Source organism: Drosophila takahashii, chromosome X (assembly GCF_030179915.1).
Source record: "Drosophila takahashii strain IR98-3 E-12201 chromosome X, DtakHiC1v2, whole genome shotgun sequence".
NCBI classification, from domain to species: domain Eukaryota; kingdom Metazoa; phylum Arthropoda; class Insecta; order Diptera; family Drosophilidae; genus Drosophila; species Drosophila takahashii.
Genome location: NC_091683.1, coordinates 684,735 through 706,853, shown reverse-complemented (window position 1 = coordinate 706,853; position 22,119 = coordinate 684,735). Strand labels below are relative to the sequence as shown.

The following is a 22,119-nucleotide window of genomic DNA, read 5'->3' as shown; positions in this document are numbered from 1 at the left end:
GATGAAGACAAAGGTGATTTGGCAAGGGTTTAATTCTAGTGCTTTTTAAGTGACACACCCACACACACAACCCAGAACCCCCAACAAATACACACACACACACACAGAGACACACTAGGTACGGGAAGTCCAAGAACAACAAGAAAACACGAACAATGAAACAGAAACCGAATAATATGAACTTATGGTGATGGTGTTTTACCAAACACACACACACAAACAAAACACACAGCACCCAGACACACACACACACTCAAACCGATACACCTGCCCTCTTTTTACGTCTGAACTCAAATGCTCTTCCTACTATTTTCCTTCTCCTAATTTGTAAATTACCACACAACACCGCACACTATATGGTAATGAGTTAAACAAAAACCCAACAAACTACAACAAAACAACCCAAAACCAAAACCAATACCAATACCAAAACCAAACAACCCAAAACCAAAACTAGCCAACCAACAAGAACCTCAAACTAAATCTAAACCAAAACCAAATACCAAAACAAAAGAACCCCAAAACAATTTTGCACACGTTGAGTATCGGTAGTGTCCATCATGCGATCAGATCGACATCGATGTCCAGGAAAGAAAGAATCGATTCTGAACTCGAACTCAATCTCAGTCACAGTTTGAGTCGCAGTCACAGTCACGTCAATTCGTGAGCAAAGAACTGAAACTGAAACGTCGACGAACAATCAAAAAAGAAATAAATTTCTCACATTTGCCATGCGAATAGCCAACCGTTTTCTTTTCCACATGCCATCCTCCAAAAAAAAACTCCCCAATATATCCCAAAGAACCCCAAAAACCCACCCTACCATCTTCTTCTCTCCCTCTCTCTCTCTTTCTGTATATCTCTCACTCTCTCTTTCTAATGTCACGCAATCGAAAAATAAATCCAAAGTTAAATTAGCCACTAGCTAAAGCAAAAAAGCTAAAAGCAAGAATGATGCAAACTTACATATTTGATGCAAAAAATGCTAACGAAATTCGTTTTCTGATCAAACATCCGGCAAAATACACACGAAAAAAGCAGAAAAACTGAAAAAATAAATTCAAAAATTCCAAAATCCAAATGAGAAATCACGCAAAATTGAGACAAAAAAAAAGCAAAATAAAAAATAAAAAAACTCGTTGTCCTTGGGCTAATGCGACGTTTTCTGACTTTCTTCCCCACCTTGTCGTCAGGTAAACTGACGACAAATGCTACAACTACTACAACAATAAACAACAACTTGATTACCAACAACAACAACTACGTTTACTCTCTAACAACAAAAACCAACTCCAACTCAAAAACAACTACAACAACTCCATCACCAACAACAACAACTACAACAACTCGACCTACAGCCATCACAAGTGCCTCCGGCATCTGTGGCCTTAATCTCTCCACATTTGCAGCCAACGGGAGCAGCGCCACCAGCGGCGGCGGCAGCAACGGCGGCCTCTCGGTTACCGCCTTGCAGCCGCAACAGATGTCTCACCAACACCAACACCAACAACACCAACAACAGGCGAACAACTCGAGCGGCCAGCAAGCAAATGGGATACTCAGCTGCAGCACTCCCAACCAGCCCAACACGCCCACCACCACCCAGCAGCAGATGTTCGCCGCCGTAATGGCCAACATGGCATCCGCGGCGGCATCCGCATCCGCCTCGACGAGCGGCAGTGCCAACAGCTCGCTGAACAACTCCAACTCGGCCTTGAACACCTCGGGCGGCGGCGGCGGAGGAGGCGGTGGCGGTAACAACAACAACGGCGGCGGCGGTGGTGCAGGCGCAGCCAGCGGTGGCGACGACTTCCGATGCAATCCGTGCAACAAGAATTTAAGCTCACTCACCCGCCTCAAGCGGCACATACAAAACGTACACATGCGCCCCACCAAGGAGCCCGTCTGCAATATCTGCAAGCGCGTCTACAGCTCGTTGAACAGCCTGCGCAACCACAAGAGCATCTACCATCGCAACCTCAAGCAACCGAAGCAGGAGCCAGGCGGAGCTGGCGGCGGTGGAGGAGCCAACAACCAGGCCACTGCCAACAGCTTCTACCATCAGCAGCACCAGCAGCAGCAGCTCAATCATCACTCCTCCTCATAGGGCTTCATGTACTTTGACTATCGCCAGCAGCAGCAGCAGCAGCCGCCGCACCACCACCTGCATCCACATCCACATCCACATCCGCACTCGCATCCGCACCCACATCCGCAACACAGAGGGTTCTCCAGTTGAGGGGGAGCAGGTTTTTGTTAAGTTTGAATCAACTGAATGTCAGCATATGTAGGTGTAAGGCATAGGAACACAGATACACACACAAGACGGTGCTTTTTGTACACATAAATATTAAAGACGAGGATAAAACAGCGGATGAGCACACTCATAAAAATAAAAACAAGAGGGAGAACAGTCTAGGCTAGTTACAATTAGTTGCCTTCGGTAGTTGCTAAGCACAGGATACACAGTTTATACAGAGTAAATCGATAGCCGTTAATAACCCTAAGAAAACCCTCAACCCCCCCTGTAAAGTTTCCAAAAGTTAACCCATTACCATTCCCATTCCCAATCCACTTTCCCATCCAAGTTCACTCTTTGTCGTCAGCTATACAAGTCTTAATACCGTTAAGTAGGAGCTAAAACAGAGGTGCCCGTAGTGAATTCTTCGAAATGGCTTTAACTAAATACAATTTATCCGATGGAGAGCATATTCTGTATACACTGTATACTTATCATAAGGCACAGTTCGTATATATCGATTTCAATGGGGGATATGCAAAGCGTTAGACGTATGAATTATCTCTCTCTAAACGTTACACATTACAAATAATAAAGACCAAGCTGCAGTTTTTTTTACCTTTACGTAGTACATAGATATATAATGTTGAAGAGTTACGATTTATAGATGTAGAAGTTTTACGAGAAGATGAAAAAGAAGAGGAAGAAGAAGTGATGAGCGAAAGGGAGCGACCGACCGAACGACCGACCAATTGCAAAGATCTTTTCTATATTGTACTCTAAAATAGTTATCAAATTCGGAATAGTTAGGGTTAAGAGCACACCAACACACCCAAAACACCCAAACACCCATGCGCACACACACACAAATCACGATGCATATGTATGTCTAGATTAAGAAAAATGTTTACCCATAGTGTACGTTCTTTTTTTTGCATTTTTTTATATATATATAATATATATGTATTTAATGTTAGTTATGCGAATATTGAATAATTATACCGAAATGTTTGACCGGATACTTTGATGAGTAAACCTGTGTTCGTTAATTTTTAGTGCTGCTAAGTAAAGATACATAAGACCTATATGAATACAAGCAAATATATATATATATACACCACACACACCCCCACAAAGCCACACACACACACATCCACAAGCCAATGCAGTTGAGATCCATGTATGATATGAAGCGATTGCGGTTCTGTGCGAAGAACTCCACTTTCTATTCTAATTCAATTCATGATAATTACAATAAACGTCTACACATCAAAGCGATATTTCATTTACCACGCCCCCGATCCCGAGGACACGCCCCCTCTCTCCCCCTCCCACAGCCTCCTTGTTGTATGCATGTCAATCGAGGAGTTATTAAACGGAACCCGTGGGAAACTAACAAAAAAAGAAGGAAAAAAAAACAAATGGAGGAAACTCTGTCTCACTCTCCACCTATCTCTGTCTCACATCATGCACATATTGTCCTAAACTCATATAAGAATACATAACCCTAGATCGTAGTGCTCATGTCATGTGTGCCGAACCGAACCGAACCGAATCGAATCGAATCGAACTCTGACCCCATCACACCCACACCTACGCCGACACTCTCGCACACACTGCCCCTCGGGTCGAGAGCGAACTTCACCTACTTTAAGAACCCAAGAACCCCGCAGAAGCAGTCTCAGAAAGAAAAACCATCAATACTGCTACTACTAACATCCCACATCCAATATCCAATCCCGTAAAATGGAGACCCCAATGCAATGCTAAGTATCTGAATCTGAATCTTAGACCCCCGAACCCTCGAACCAACCCTCGCACACAGCCGAACATTGGAATAAGCCCCCTGTGTGTGACCCAAACCGTTCCCAAGCACTTTTAATCTACCGCACATTTGGTTCTTTTTAACCGAACCCCTAACCACAAACCCCAAAACCCCAATACCCCAAAAACCCCCCAACCAAACCCAATCGAACCCAACACAGGCAACGGTGCTGCTATTGAGTTTGAAAAAAAGAGACACTAGTGACAACCGCAAGAAAAAATTGACAACTTGCAATTAAACAAAATAGAAAAAAACATACCGAAATAACTAAAAAGAAAATATCAAAATAATACTAAACATTTTATATATACAAAACAAATCAATCAGGCCAAACATGTTTCAAAATTTTGCTAAACTTAACAAAAACAATTGAGAAATCACAAAATCAAAATCAAAATCGAAATCGAACGAACGAAAAATTGAACGCAAAACAAAATTGGAAATTGAAGTCGAAATTGAAATTGAAATTGAATCGAAAATCGAGAAATGCGAATCGAATCGAAAAACAAGACAAGACAAATTGGTTTTAAAAGCATCCCACGAAATTCGTGACAAATTATCAACGATCAGAGCACACCCAAAATTGGCAACACCACAAAATTATTCAACAGTTTACAAGGTCGTCCCCAAGGTCGTGGCATTGGCAACTGCAAATGCAACCCTGTGGTTGCAACTGCAACTGCGTTTGCCACCGATCAATCGGGTTGCAACTTTTCGAATTCGAATTCGAAACGAAACGAATCGCCAAATCCAATACGGGTTTACATTCGCATTCGAGCTCGAGTTCGAATTTAAGCCGAGTTCCCCACCACGCGGCATGAAAACTGTGCAATTTCGAGTTCAACAACAACCACCACAACAACAACAACAACAGCTACAGCAACAACAGTCAACAAAAACCGTTTTATTACCATTTTATTTCCATGCGTTTTCCCCAAAAAAAAAACTAAATTAAATCAACAAAAAGGGAATGAAAACCCCCAAAACCGAAATCGAAACCAAGCCGATAATCGAAACTTCGATAATGCGAAAATTGCGCAACGCACTCCGAATTTGAACTCTGACTCGAAAATCCGAGAACAGCAGCGTTTTTTCCAACACAAATTCCAAAAAAAAAAAAGTTCGCAAAAACCAACAAAAATAAGAAATTCACAGAAAAAAGCAAAATATTGAATAAACAGTTTTGAAGCAAAGTTAGCAAATTTACATTGTTTTGAGCCTGGATTTGTTAGTGTGTTATAAAATTAAAACCAAAAATACAGATACAAAAACAGACCACAGAAACAGATTACAGATATACAGACACTGACAGATCTAAACTAACACCACACACAAGAAGAGACCACGAAAGTGAAAACAAGACATGAACAACTACCACTACCACTACTACAACAACTACCACCAAACACCACAAGAAAAAACACCAACAAACAACCAAACCAAATAACAACAAAGTCAAATATACAGAAAAGTCACTATTGTCTCTTTTTTTCTTCTCTTCCTTTTCTAAAATGACCGTCTAGGTGGCAGCACCGGCAGCCTAATTGGTGGCGTCATTGTGCCCGGCGGTGGTAGTGGTGGTGGTGGCACCCCTAGTAATAGTAGTAGCAACAACAACAACAACAACAGCCAACAACAACAAAAAGTAGAGCAACAACAGTCATCACCACACCAACAACTCCTCCAACAACAACAACAACATCATTCCACACCACATACCAACAACAGTCCACAACAACAGCAACTGAAGCAGGAACAACAGCTGAAATCCGGAGGAAGCAGCAAGTCCAGCGATCTGCACATTGCAGCAGGGAGCGAAAGGAGCCTATCGCGATCCTCCCAAGGACTGGCGGAGGCGGGCGGTCACAGTGCCACGCCCTCGCCCTCGCCCATCGCCTACCACAAGCGGGAAAGGGAGCGGGAGAGGGAAAGGGAGCGAGAGCGCGAGAGAGAACGTGAGAGGGAGCGATCGCTGGATCGCGAGCGGGATCTCGAACGCTCCAACGTAGGCGCAGGCGGCGGATCACCACCGCCACCACTGCCCTCGCACCACTCGCACTTCGGCCAGCATCCGCTGTCGCTGCTACCGAGCCACCACCAGCTGCACGCCACCCACCACGAGCTGGCCGCCCACCATGCCCACGCCGCCCACGCCCATGCCGCCCACCATGCCGCCCATGCCCTGGCCCGTGCGGGATCGCCCCTGGAGCACCACCATCTGCTGCACCACCGACGTGCCTCCCTGTCGCCCTCGACTGGCGGCGGAGGCGGAGCAGGAGGAGGCGGCGGCGGTGGAGGAGGTGGCGGCGGCGGACGAGGCGGCGGCGGAGGAGGCGGCGGTCCGGGTAGCAGCCTCCTCTCCTCGGTGCGCGCCCAGGATGTGGCCCAGGCCAACCGGCTGCTCCTGCCCCTGCCCCTGAACGCCTGCCATCGGTGCGACGTCTGCGGCAAGCTGCTGAGCACCAAGCTCACGCTGAAGCGCCACAAGGAGCAGCAGCACCTGCAGCCGCTGAACAATGCCGTCTGCAACCTGTGCCACAAGGTCTTCCGCACGCTGAACTCGCTGAACAACCACAAGAGCATCTACCATCGGCGGCAGAAGAACCATCACTCGTACTTCCATCACGGCGCCGGTGTGGGTCAGGCGGGCAGTCCGGGCAGCCGGCTCCACCAGTCGCTGAGTTCGCTGAGCGCCGCGGCCGCTGCGGCCAACAACAGCGTGAATGTGGGCGTGGGCGGAGCGGGCGGGGCCGGTGGCAATGCCGTGGCTGCCGCAGCGGCGGCGGCAGCTGCAGCCGCCGAGCTCCTGCTCTCGCCCATCGTGGGGGCAGCCGCCGTGGCCGGCGGAACGGCCAGCTCGACGCTCCAGCTGGCGGCGGCCCACCAGGCGCAGCAGCAGCAGCAACAGAACTCGCCGGGCATCGTGAAGCCGTGCATGGACTTCTTATAAGATCAGCAGCAACTCTTGCAGCAGCTGTTCCACGTGGCGCTCAACAACTCCGCGGCGGCAGCGGCGGCTGCAGCGGCAGCAGCTGCGGCGGGTGGTGGTGGCGGAGGATCGGGTGGATCAGGAGCTGGACAGGAGGGATTGAATGGAGGAGGAGCAGCACAGGATTATGGACTGGGAGCCGGAGTGCCTGGAGGGCCAAGTGGCACGCCCACCGTCGATCTCACCCAGCTGGAGCACTCGGCCGGGGGGGGTGGACCCTTCCAGCACCACCTGCCGCCACACCACCTGGCCCACCAGCATCCGATGGCCCACCACAATCCCCACCAGCTGGCCCATCCGCATGCCCATCCGCACCAGCATCCCTACGAACGCATGAATTTACTAGACCAATAAGAGGGGCGCAGGAAAGTATGCTACGAAAGATGATGATCGGACCCACACACAAAGCACTAGAAAAAGCAGGACAACGGAAGGAGGATCTAGCGAAGGATCCAGCGAAGGATCCAGCGAAGGAGGAGGAGCAGAAGAACGAACCGAACGACCGAAAGGAGGAGAAGGACTACTACTACTACTATATACCACATAAACATTTAAATTTCGGATCTCACAGAACGGAAAATTCAAAGACTTTTTCGGCCAGAACAAAAAAGAAAACAAAAAAAAAAAACGAATGGCAAACATCGAGAATAAAGAATAAAGAAAGCGATAAGGAGAGGAAAGGAAGACAAACAAAAAAACATTTTTAGGCAAATGGAAAAACTGTGATTATTTACGACTTGATTATAAAGCAAGCAAAAACAAAGGTCTTTTACGATAAAGCTATATAGCGATATACATACATACAAGCCCACATACGCACACACACTCAGACTCTCAATCAGATCGCGCTGGAAACGAAAGTGGAAATGAATATGGAGCATACATATAAGCATTTTTTTTGCCCATCCCAAATTGGGATGCGAATAGGGTTTGTCACGTTTAAAACTAGAATAGGAGAAAGATTGGAGCCCAGGATAGAAGACTGTTAGCCATGCCACATACAAAAACCACAGCACCCACAACCCCACCACATACCCCATTGAACACGTACCCCTGAGTATTACCCAGATGCCATCGCCATGCCCATCAGAACTGAATCTGATTCCCAGCCGATATAGATGTGGATGTGGATGCAGCCGGGGATCACAATGGATCTGAATCGAACACTTCCCGTCATCTGTACAGCATCCAAGACTATTCTTACCCCCCTCACATATATAAATAACACTCCCACGAACCGAAAAACATACAGCTAATGCATTTTTTTTTGTTTTTTAATATCATTGTAAGATATCAGAGATATATATATATATAACATATGTGTACATTTAGCAGCCACTAAATATTCATCAAATGAGTAGCAAGGTCAATGTAAAAACCACAAGAATGTAAACCTATCCCTAAGTGAATGTGTGTGTAATACGATTTTTTTTACTTATCTACAATTAAAAGCGTTGCTCTTAGGAAAAACCACACACGCGAGCATACATTTGTACATGTATTTGCATAACTATGAATACGAATATGAATATATGAATACGAATATAACTAAGACTATGACTCAGCATAACGCATACACAGCAAAAGCATAAATCCATTTTGAGATGGGAGCAGAAGAAGGGAGATCTAAGATTGTATATAGGTGGAAATAGCACTGACGGGGGATTTATGATTATGATAATGAGAATGAACAGAGTTCTTGCGCGTTTCGAAGCTTGGGGAAAAAAAGAAAAAGAAAACGGGGACCAGGACTGACTAGTTTTAAACTCAACCGAATGAACAGAAGAACGATGAGCGATCATCGATAAAAGTTAGCCGATAGCTGAAAAAATTCGACACTGAACAATGAAATTGTTGGTCCCCAGTTGATATGATATGATATGTTGCCACTTATTATTATAGAACTATGCTTTCCAATTGGCAAACTAACGCGACACTAAACGTATAATCAAAATTAGCGACCAGATTATTGATGGTATAGATTTACTTTGCTTCCAGCACCAACCTTACCTTAATTTGAAGACTGATCATTCGAAGTAGAACTTTGGAAGGGGCGAGGACTAGGACTCTTAGTTCTAGACCTGGGACGACCCGTGGAAGGATTAGTCAGGCAGAGGAACCGCAGAACCGCAGAACCGAACAGAGAACGACATTATTTTTAGGCGTGTGCAATTTCATCTTTGGTTTTGGGTTGGGGTCCCCAAAGTTGGGGATAGCGATAGGAAGGATGGATGGCCTTAGTTAAAAGTCACACCTATAGGACCTATACAACATAGGATATATGTAGAACAGAGAGAGAGAAAGAGAGGGAGGAGGAGGAAAAGAGAGCGAAGAGAGTGGAAACGTTGTGTGCGAGTATAGTCGAATTTTATTTTTTATACAACCTATTATAATTAACTCTTAGTGTAAACTCACCCACGCATAACCTACGAGTATGTATTTTTTTTCTTGCTTCTTTTGGCAAACGAAAAGTCTGAAAAGTTGATTAAGTTGAATCACCACCCACGTTTTGATACCAAAATTCGATTTACATAGCTTATGCACATACGACTATAATAAGTTAACCGTACGTGTCTGTATCTGTATCGATATCTATAAGGAGAACCCTCCGTTTGTTACGCTGGAACACACAAACCCAAGCGATCCCAAATCGCCAGCTGCAATGCCATATATGTAGAGCATCCGAGTGCTGTCCCCAGCTCTCCGATCTCCGACCTCACCCCCAAATGTCACCTCGTTTTTATTATGATTATGATTATATTCAATAAATGTGGAAATGTAAATCCAGACTTATGTATGAGTACTGAATGACAGTCACATAGCAGTTCGCAGTTCGAATAATGTCGAATGTCGCAGCTTCGCACTTTAAATGTCGATTACTTAAAACATGTACTTCTTGCTAACAAACAAACTAACAAAAATAACAAAGTAACAAACTAACAGACATCGCAGATAACAGATAACAGTTCACAAGCCCCAGAGTGTTTGAGAAGGTGCATCATGTGAGTACAGAGCCCAGGTACAGATAAACTCAACTAACTAAACTGAGGACCTAACCAACTAACTAACTAAATAGCATATTGATACTCGAAATAGCAGCAGTAAGACCTCGATAAGCGAGGTATCCTAACAGAAAACCAAAAACCCAAAACCGAGAACTCAGAACTCAGAATACCGATTAAATACCGAATAATCAATAGTAGGTTCGCCTGTTTAAACGTGTGTACGTACTATGACTACTTTTTTTTCCTATTCGTATAGATGTTCCCCCCTAGATCCTAACCACTAACCCCTCCCCTTAAGCCCTTAATCCATTAATTCCTATACCTTTGCCAGTTAAGTGAATGTATGCATACTGAACCGTATTATCCAATGAACCATTAGCTCCAAGCCACATAAAGCTTACAATTACAATTACATTAACAACTACAATTACAATTACAATTACAACTACAATACGCGATATTTAAAATAAACTAAACTACAGTAACAGTAACAGTGCAGTAACTACATGGCTATACGTACATAAGTAAAATAGCAAAAATCCGAGGAGGCAAGAAATACGCATAGAAATAGAACCCAGACTTGGTGTTGAGAGGAGGAAGGATCTCGATGGTCTATATACCATTCCATTCAGCTCCTTTCTACGCTCAGAATCAGAATCAGAATCAGAGAGACAACAAGCCAATACAATAAACAAAATATCTCATATAGTTGCAAACACTCGTACACAAACGCTTGCATACTTATAACGGTAGAAATATAGCCCCATACCAATATCCGTAACACCCAAAGCCACGCCCCCAAAACCGATCGAAGATCAAGCCAATCCAATCAAAAGAGAAAATATAAGAAAATCATGATTAGTATGAAAAGAAAAGCAACAGACAGAAGTTTCCTTTGGCTTTCGAATTGTTTGTTTCTCCCCACTACCCACCCCTCAAAGAAAGCTCGAACTCGAACTAAAACTACAATAAAAGAAACTATTAAGTTTTCCACTCTAGCCTAGTAAGAAATGTACATTTTTGTCTCCTGTACGTTCACTTGTATATAAGCAAGGTGCCAGCACTAGAACTAACCAACCACCAACCACACACACATAGCATATATAATAATAATACGAAGCAAAACTTTGGATAATTAATAATTTTATGTATTTGTGTAAGTGTGTCGAGCAGACAAACTCAAACTCTAAGAAAAGCTATAGCTAAAGCAAAACCAATACCGAAATCCGAACCGAACATGAAGAAAACCCGTTAATTTCGTTATACGTAAAGATCGGAAAAGCAAGTTCATTGAAATCACACACACGCAGACACGCATTCACACACGCAAACACGCACACACACACACTCAGACAGACAGAAGGAAAAACGAAGTATTTTCATAATTAAAAAAACAAAATGATATCGTGTTATTATTTAAATAAATAGAATGTATATAAGTGAACCATTTGTATGTGCCGAGGAATTCTTTTTTAAAACCCCCCATCCCCTGGTTGTCCTGTTGTGCTGTCTTGGAATGGGGAACTTGGAAACTTGGAAACTTGGCTATACGTTCCACTTTGACCCCGACCCTTTGGACCTGAACCCTGTGAACCCCATGAACCCAACTTCCATCTGTGCGAGTGTCTGGTGCTGGGACCACTCATTCAGTTCACTCCACTTCAGTTCATCCGCGTAGAATGTCGTCTAACCTCAGTCATGGTCGCTCTCAGTGTGCCCAGATCGCTATATTAATCCAGCTCCCACCCACAATCCACTACCCACCACCCACTACCCACTACCCACTACCACAAGATAACTGATAACGCTAGTTGTAACCGTAACTGTTAACTGTTAGTCGATAACACGGGCCACTCATCACTGGTGGTGCATTCCCAACCACTCAACCCCAATATCTCAACCCCCCAATTCCCCACACACGATCTCCGGAGTTAAGGAGAGCTCACAAGGTGGTAACCTATATATACCTATAATTTTAATTTATGTATGTCATTTATATATGTAACGTTATTTATTTATGTCTCTTGCCACATGCCAGAACATGCCACACTCGTGAACACCTCTCAGCTGGGTGGCCCATTCATTCAGAAACATTTCAGAAACCCTGGTCCATCCTCCTGTGTGTGAGGAAGTACTGCATAAGTACCTTAGTTAGGATAAGAGGTTCTATCTGGAACCACTAGAACCAAACAAATACCAACTACCAAATCATACCAATACCAAATCCAAATCCAACAATCCAACAATTTGCAGGAAACTCGCCCAAGAAACTCTTCTCATGCCAGCTCTGCGGTAAGCTGCTCTGCTCGAAAGCCTCGCTCAAGCGCCACATTGCCGACAAGCACGCCGTACGCCAAGAGGAGTACCGATGCGCCATCTGCGAGCGGGTCTACTGCTCGAGGAACTCGCTAATGACGCACATTTATACCTACCACAAGTCCCGTCCCGGCGAAATGGAGATGAAGGACATTAAGCTCTATAACCAGTTCAACTCGTCGATCTGAGACATAACGCCCTTGCCGGGTCTACAGCAACAGCAAAAGCAAAAGAAAGCCAGCACAACCATGACCATGATGAATACCAATACAAACCCAACTCCGACATTGACTTCTACTACCTCAACTCCAATGACAGATCACACGGATATCTATCCGAAGCGACCTCTGCTAAACGATCAGTACCAACTGCTAATACAGCAACGACAGATAATGACTCTGTATGACTACTACCTCTATCAGCGAAACAGTCACGGTCTCAGTCACAGTCAAAGTCACAGTCACAGCAGCAGTCACGGCCCTTCGATTGCCACCACGAGCAACTAGACATCGGACTAGAACTTAGCTCAAACTTAAAGCAATGCCATTATGTAGTGATATATATATACCTACCAATCTATTATACACGACGAACAAAGAGAGTAGGAGAAGATTACGAACAATATATATTAATATTATATGCCTAACTATTAACAAAAGACATTAGACGTAGGTAAGCTAGTTTTAGATCATAGTTAGATTAGCCAGATCAACCTGTACATCGATGTCGACCTAACGTAGTAGACTTGCTGACTTTTTCACAACCTCAAACGCCTATGGACCAGTATATAAAGATTACGGATATACACTATATTTACACTCTGTGGCCTTCTTTTACCTTATACCTCATACAACGTACTCGTAGTCAATTTTACAATTATAGCTCTTTTTCGTGTTTCTGTTAGTTCGAAAACGGACGGACCTCGCACAAGTTGCCTTTCTCAATATCTACGTAATTTCCCACTCGACCTAGACAAGCTGAACAGATTGAACAGATTGTAACGAGCTTTCTTCCGTAACATAAATATACTTATAAAAAGCAAAATACATATATATATACATTCATAGCTATATATATATATAACATAACTCGAAGACGAATAATTAATAGTGGAAAATAAAGCACAACTTAGGCATAAGTCCCCCAGTTCGCCGATCAACTTGTGCCTAGTGCTATAAATGCTGCAACAATACAAAACGGCTCGGCTTGGCTCAACGAGAACAACAACAAGAACAACTACCAGAACACATTTTGTCGAGCGGAGAATGAAAGAGACCCAGAATCCTGAATCCTGAAATCGGAGGGATGTGAGCTGGCTCCACTTGACCATGATGTAATGATGATGTACCAGTGTACCAGAGGCGCAACTTTAACTTTACTCGCTACCAGCGTCTCGCTACTCGCACCCGCTACTCGTTAGTCAGTCAAAGTAGAAGATCGCGCGCTTGCTAAAGGTTAGCCCCAACATCTTAAACTACATTGGTAGCCAAGTATCCGACCATGCGCCGATACGTAGTTAGTACATTACATGCTATCTCCCTCTCATGGCCTCTCGTTCTACCACTGTCCACTGTCTCACTCTCTCTTGAGCCCCAGCCACCTCTACTATATATGGCTGAATCTGAATCTGATTCTCTATCTGTACAAGCATCTCTTTCTTCCTCTGTATCTATCTTTTATCTACTTGCCATTCACACTAACGATCCAACGAGCGCGGCTCGCCACCTTTGCGCTATCGATACGCTTACTCTGTACAAATTGTTTCTAGATGCAAACAATTAACCAGACCAACGACCAACCACTGTGGTATATCAGCGTTGGTCAGCTTGCCACTAAAACTACGCACTCTCCTCGTCTAAAATCGCCGCTCTACTCTTATGTATATTTTAACCATTGTATATTGCCTGCTCACTCGCGCTCCGAACTCGCTCCTCCCCGCTCTCGTTCTCACTTTCCACTAGACTCGCCGTAGCTGTAGCCTAACCTAACCTAACTCATGTACAAAAAACATCTGCGACTTGTAAGTACGACCCACTCATTCGCTACCGTAGACGATCTCGCTCGCTCGCTCTCTACACCTCTATCTCTCTCTCTCTCTCTTCGTTTCCTACTCGCTCTGTCTTCTACTACTCGCTCAAGCGCCTAACAACTAATATTCAACATAAACCAGGGCGTTCACCAGTCTTTCTTCCTGCTCTCTGTCTCTATCTCTCTCTATCTGAAGCTTTACTAACTAACTAGTAGTGACCAGAGCGATCTCGCTCCTCATTGATTGATTTGGACATTTTCAGCCCGATTCGCGAGTAACTTTGCCCGATGATGCGAGGGCGAGGGAATCCCACTCCTCCCCACTAACAGCCCTTTCTCAGCTCCTCTGTACATCTGATCTTCGAACCTCTGCTCCTCTTACGCCGCGTTGACTTGGCATCTGCGTTTCCAGTACTCGTATTGTTGTCTCTTTCCTCTCTCCTTCTCCTTTCTCTGTCTCATTACCCACTGTTACCCTCTGATGCAACTGTAAAAATAAGCAAGCGTACCACCCACATATGTATAAAGAATACCTATTTCAACTATAAATAGAAATACGAAAATATAGAGAACTAAAATGGATAGCGAACGCTTCAACTACAAAATAGATCCTTAGATATCAGTCTCTTCAAATAATTAACTTTTTGTTTTGGTAAGTTTACGTCGTCGGAGGGCCACGACTAAGAAACGTACATACATATGTAAATCGAATCCAGACTCGCCACGCTTTCTCCACGCTTGATCTATCAAATCAAGTCGCGGTGCCCAATTACTAACTGCAATCATAGTTTATCATTTATTTACCGCATTAGTTTTGTTCAATTTCCCTAATTTACTCGCAAAAGAAAAGCAAAATAAAAACTAAACAAGCCTAACCAAACGAAAATGAAACTGAAACAGAAACTGAAACCAGCCAAATTGAATAAAAAACCGACGAGTGAAAGCTCGCAAGACACATCTGAAATCGATATTCGAAATGTGATTAGCTTCTAATTTAGTCTAATGTTTATTGCTTTACTTTTGATTCTTTGCTCTCGCTTGTCTCTCTGCATGCCACTCGCCACTCGCTACTCGCTTTGCCTCATCTCGCCACTCGCTGATTGCTTGCATATGTGACGACTTCATCTGCTTGCTACCCCACATTTTCATCCCACACACACACACTCAATACACACCCACACACCCACTCATTGACACTCATACACACACGTACGTGTTTTGATTGCATGTGCACTTTGTTTGGTTTGTAGTGTAACTCGTTCGTATCTCCTATGTATATATATGTAAACTCGGTTGTTTTATAGCCTAATTTCCCTATTTACGCCTACAAAGTAGTTACAAAAGTGTATAGTGTACAGAACAGTTTGAAAATAAACTACAGATCCCAGAATCTCAGACCGCCGTCGAGTTCACCTGGTTGTTTGGCACATGCATGAGCATTTCCACCAGGAAGACTCGACGGGGGCGCTGAAAAGCGGTATCTTCAGTAGGAAAGCAGTTAGTACAATCAAGTAGAATTCCTTCTCTGCCATAACTCCACACATATGCATATAACATAAGCTCAGAAGACATGCTAAAGAAAAAAAAACTATCAAAGTCCAGGTCCAAAAGTATCAACAGCCATTGACAAAATTAACCGCTTCCGTTTTCGACCCGATACGTTTCCGATTCGCGCTCTAGAGAATGTACAAACTAAATAGGCGACGAACCGGAAAACGAAATTCGAAATTCGGAATAGCCAATGTAGTGGCGAAAAGCTTTAATCTTTACCTTTATAACTACACACACACACATATATATATATTCGAGTATTAAACTGTATAACGCTTTACCTCTACTCTCTGCTAGCAACCTCAATTCAAATTCAATTCAATTCAGGCAGTTCTTAGTGCTAAAATAGAGCATTCAAGCATTTACTACCTACCTACCTACCTACCGTATTTTATTTTAAACATCTTCCTCTATCCTGTCCTGTTTTCCTGAAATCCCCACCCCATCCCTATCCCTATCCCGTATCCCGATCTTCCGTAACTCACGGAATCGAATCGAATCTACCATGTATCTTTAACCTCTTAACGTGCACTTTTATTTTCATACTTTCTGAACCAACCACAAAAGCAATATATAAATATCAAATATCAATATACCAAAATATTATCGGTATTTAAGCCTCAAGTTTGAATTGACAAGAAACCCCACCACCTATCCACCCACCCATGCATCATGTAGCCCTCTCTAACGCCTCTCTTTTCTATCTCCTGTGTTCAGGACCGCACAGCATCAGCCGATCCGCAGCTACCTCGCCCACCTCGTCTACCTCATCGCCGCCCTCGCCGCCCACTGCGCTGACCTCGCCCACCAGTTCGCTGAACGGCAGTCTGGCCGCGGCGGTCTACAATCTGCATAGCCACCATGCCCACGGCCACGTTTTGGGGCATGCATCCACATCGCCGCCGCGTCCCGGCAGCGTCGGCAGCAGTGTGGGCAGCAACCTCTGCTCCTCCTCCTCGGCCTCCGGGGGAAACAACAACAGCGGTGGCAACTCCAGCGGCAGCAACTCCAATCCGACTAGCAACAACAACGGCTCCAGTCCCGGACAGCAGCAGCAGGGTGCCTCGGCCACTCCACAGGCGGGGGGAACGCCACAGTTGCCGCTGCGGATGCCACCGCCCACCAGCGGGGGCATCAACGAGCCGCAGGAGTGCCCCTACTGTCGCCGGACCTTCTCGTGCTACTACTCGCTGAAGCGGCACTTCCAGGACAAGCACGAGCAGTCGGACACGCTGTATGTGTGCGAGTTCTGCCACCGGCGGTACCGCACCAAGAACTCGCTGACGACGCACAAGAGTCTGCAGCACCGGGGCTCCAGTGGGATGCTGAAGCGCCTGCTGAAGACCTCGGCCATCAAGCACGGGCTGGTGGGTCACGGCCATGGGCATGGCCATCATCCGGCGCATCCCCATCACCACGGACTGTCGCATCCGCGGACCAGCCTGTTCGATTTCACCAGCGAGCTGGGACAGCCGCCGCCGGGCATCCAATAGGAGCTAAGTTGGAACGCCATCTTTTAGAGAACGAGAACGAATCGCCACCAGTGAGCAGCAGCCAAGACCAGCTACAAATACTTTGCCCATTGTTTTTTAAACGACGATCTTTTGGGAAACCCTCGATAAAAAAAGAGGGGTCCAGGTCTTAGCTAATTAATTATCAATTAAAGCGCGTACTCTAAGCATATTAGGCATATTTTGGCGTCAACTGTTTTATTATTCTTATCCCTATGTTAGGTAATTATTACGATTATTGATTATTATATTATGATAAATGCCAGAAACACCTTTTTTTTTGTCTATCTATATCCTTAGTTATTTTTTGTGCTGCTCTCACCTACTTAGTAGTTGAAGCACCTTCGCTGCTTCATGTGCAATACCTCAAGAATCGTGTAAATAATTTCGATAAATCATAAATACCTCTGAACACACAAAAAACAAACAAAAGCAAAAACATCGTGAAGTTGCGTTTTAAGAATACTTATTAGAATTAGCGTTATGTTAACCTTATTAACTTCAACAACAACAACAAAATGGGAAGAGAACGAAGGACTAGAACACACCCACACGCACACATACTTACACAAAAGAAGGGGGCGTGACCCAAAGGGGGCGGCAGCGGATGGAGCAATAACGGTACATATCATATAATCTGAATCTGCAGCTGAAACTGAAACTAAAACTAGAATGTTAGATGAAGCTGCATCCGAAATCGCAACCGAATCTTAAATCTAAAAATAGAATCTGAGTTACCTCCTCGGGCGCCCCGCCCCCCGCCTCCGCCCCCCACACACACACCATACAATAAAAATGTAACATTTTTTTTGCTAGTTTTTACCCCATAAAGTTTGTAAACCCCTTATTTTATTTGCCAACTGCTGCGTTCTCTAAAGATTCGGTTTCCAGTGAGAAAATATCAAGATCAAGATTAAGATCCTACGGCAAAATAGATGTAATATTAAGATGAGTGTATGTTTTTTTTTTCGAAGGAACCTTACTGTAAATGTAGCACTTATGTAAGAACTAGAGTAAGAGATTAACGCAAATCTAATGTTAAACATAAAGTCGGTAGAGAGCACAAAGAAGTTTACCACATGCAACAAGCAAGCAAACAAACAAACAAACAAACAAAACCAACCAACAAACAAAAGAAAAACGTTATCAGGGATAAAATATCAAGTATGTAGTAGAAAAGTCACTTTTTTTCTACTTATTCACATGTACGACGAATAAAGTAACAGAAATTCAAATCATTTTTTTTATATATACATATATACACATGCGTATAAATGATAAATGTGCATATGTGCGACGAGAGAAACCAGAAAAAATATACTAAAGTCTATGTATACATATGTATATACTTTACTTTATACACCATTTACCATTTACCATACATATATACAATATATATACCGATGATAGATGATGTACCGTCTACTAGTACGTGTGGTGTACAGAAGAAGAAGAGCTGTAAACATTTTTGCAAATCGAGGATTAACGTATTAAAAACAAAACCGCAAAGTAACTCAGTGATTTTTCACCAGCGAAGTACAAATGTTCTGAAATTAAATTTAATAACAAGAGTCGCAAGGAGCAGAAAAAGAAAAGTATGTGGAATTTCGAATATTCAGCAGATCAGAATCAGAAATAGCAACAGTTTGCACTGCCGAACATTGTCGAGCTACCAAGCAATATCTATTCAAGGTCCACCAGACTATCGGGAATACAGATATAACTAGAGGAAACATTAAACTGCCCAAGAAACCAAGAAACACACCCACGAACATCTGTGTTAGAAAAGATTTCAAATACGAAAGCGAAAAAGTGAAAAAGAATAAGGAAAAGTACGAAGAATGTGTATCAATTCAATGTCTCAGGAATTTCTTAAACTTAACCAATTTACACCCTATATATTATGATAACACACTGCAGGAAAGTCTACAGAATCTTCCAATCAACACACCTCTAAGGGGGCATATCATCATCTAACTTCATCATCAAGTGCGAGTTTTCCTTTCCGATTTCTTGTCAACAAAGCATAGATATAGGGCAGTAGTAGGAATAGGAATTAGTATTCTTTGTGCCATGCTACCCAGACGAAACATAAACAGAAACAGAAACTGAAACCCTAGGAATAGGAATACTAGGAACCAGATAGGATAGAGTGTAATGGGGATTGGTTGAGGTATCGGTTTCTCGAGGTCCCTCTCCTTATCAGCGTTCAAGCGAAGATCCATCCAGGTTAAACTAACTACTCAGGCACTTTCTCAGTAATATCGGACAGTAATATCATGGGCAGTCTCGGCTCTGTAGATCTGACATAGTCTTAATTAATTTATTCAACTCAACCCTACAGATACAGTTACTTGTGAGCGGTCAAAGGTCAGGAGAGATTGGGATAGGTTGGGATAGGTGGAATCGAAATCGAAATGGAATGAAATAGGAGCGTTGGAGGGTCCCAAGATTCTCCCTTTCATCATAGCGTAGTTGTAATTCTTCCACGTACATTTACTTTTTACACCTATTTATGATATCTTTTTTTTTCTTAATTTTAGTGTTTAATTTTAAATGTGTTTTATACTTTATTATTCTCTGATAGTTGGACGAAATTTACAGTTTATTGTAGTATTTAATTTCCTAAAATTTGTAAGACATTTATAACTCTTTTTTTTAATATTACGAATACGAAAAGAAAACGCAGAGACAAGAAACGAAAAATAATGCAAATGCAAAACAAACTGTGATCTTACAAAATCTTTGAAAAGTGAAAATTTTTGTATTTTCCTTTGACGAAATTCCATTTTGGCTGTTTATACTTTTTAATTATGTTACCACTCAAACAAAATTTATGTTTAGAAACTCAACGAAACTGTGAATGCGAATTTTTGTATTATTTTTTGTGCACCTTCTTTATACACTTATTGTTTATGTATCCAATTAAACTATTAAACCTATTCAAAATTATACTTTTTGGCAAATGTAACACAATAAAACCAATCATTTTAAGCAAAACAAACCGCAAACCATATTTTCCTCTTTTAGATACATACACTCTATTTGTTGTTATATTTTTTAAAGCCCTTCGTTTGACCTCGAAAACTCAGGGAAGCTAACCAATGCTCAGGAAACCACCGAACTTGTACGACCCTTCGAAACCCCTCATCATAGATCGTACATCCCTACTATACAGACAGAATCCCAGCCAGAAACGAAAAAGAAATGAAAAGATTCGGAGAACAAAAGGACCTAGATCTAGCATGGCCAAAATAAACTGATTAAAAGACGCATATATTCGTACCATTAATAAGAAGATTTTGAATCATATTAATGTAGTTTATAGCTCTAAAGTTCGTATAAAGATATTCTTAGAAATAGAATCGTATATGTATACCCCATATTTGACGCACTCTCCCCTTGCCCCACCCAAAAAAGGGTTAGGACACCAGAACTTCTATCTAAATATCTATTTATCTGTTGTTATCTGTCACTCTCCCATGCGCAAGTACCTTGTACATGTATGTGTGAGCCAAAATTTGAATTTGAATTTAAAAATTGAAAAATTGAAATTGAATAATCGAAGAAAAGGGCTAAAATTACTACAATGATGAACAAAATGCAACGCATATCACAAAACATTCAGTACGATAAGAAAAGGGAAAATTATTACAAATTACAAATTAGAAGACAAAACTTAAATCGGAAAAACAATTAGATAATTGAAAATTATTAGTCAAAATTATTTATTATATTATATACAATACATGTGCATGTATATATCAATCTATATGTGTACAGGCATACATATATGCATATGTTAATATGCCCAAAAGCCAAATACATTTCGGAACTACGCTGTTTATTAATTTAACTTTTCGGTATTTAAAACAAAAATCTGTGATTAACTACAAAATTTAAATTTTAAAAATTAATTGTATAGCGCCAAATAAGCGATAACGATGTTTAAACAAGAAACCAAATCGAAAACAAGAAGAGAAAGAGAAAATTGTGAATCAGACTCGGAACACGAACTTTTTGGATTTTATCTAATAGTCAAATACGATGTATATGCGATTGCATTTTTCCACACTTTCGGCTATACATACTCACATGCATATTTCCCTGAGAATCGGCGCAAACTCTCGGATGCCAAGGTGATTCTGATGCGGATTCAGATTCAGATGCAGATATAGATACACTTACACGTCCTTCAACCGATACAAATCAAGGCACAATATATGCGGATTAGTTGTACTTGAAGGAAACCTGAAAGAACATTTAAAATAATAATATTATTACTATTTTTTTTTTGTAGGATTTACTAGAAATAATATATATGTAATTTCGAACACTTTTAAAGTCCGAATTTATTAACAAAACAAAAGAAAAGGAAAGGAGAAAACAGAAAGCAGAATAATTATCATAAAGTCAAGCAAAGAATTACACGTTAGTAAATAAATGGCACAAATAACAAGAAACTCATTTCATGCATACAAACATACATGTATACAAACTAATTGTACATTTTTTATTACTAACCCTATTAAAAAAATCAAACAAAGTCCCCTGACAGCATAATTAACGCAACGCAGGAGGGGGAAAGCAGTTAAGATCGAAAAATACAAAGATATATAGATCGAGATCGAGAGTCAGGAGAAGTGTAAGAGATG

The 22,119-nt window shown here is 42.5% G+C and overlaps 1 protein-coding gene across 4 annotated transcripts in view; it reads left to right on the top strand.

Annotated features, from left to right (window-relative positions):
• The window catches only part of br (broad-complex core protein), a 45,913-nt gene extending 24,909 nt beyond the window's left edge, over positions 1-21,004 (top strand). Inside the window, exons 8-9 of one of the 4 annotated variants that reach the window (XR_011419789.1) lie at positions 12,312-13,828; positions 16,671-16,760. Coding sequence is in view for 3 of the 4 variants with exons in the window: in XM_017151069.3 (XP_017006558.2) it covers positions 5,588-7,014 (1,427 nt within the window). In the remaining variant the exon portion in view is untranslated. Of the gene's footprint in view, positions 1-1,193; positions 4,177-5,587; positions 11,833-12,311; positions 13,829-16,670 lie in introns of those variants that run through there. The other 3 variants (XM_070219129.1, XM_017151069.3, XM_070219128.1) reach the window with 3 other exon arrangements.
• The last annotated feature ends 1,115 nt before the right edge of the window (positions 21,005-22,119 follow it).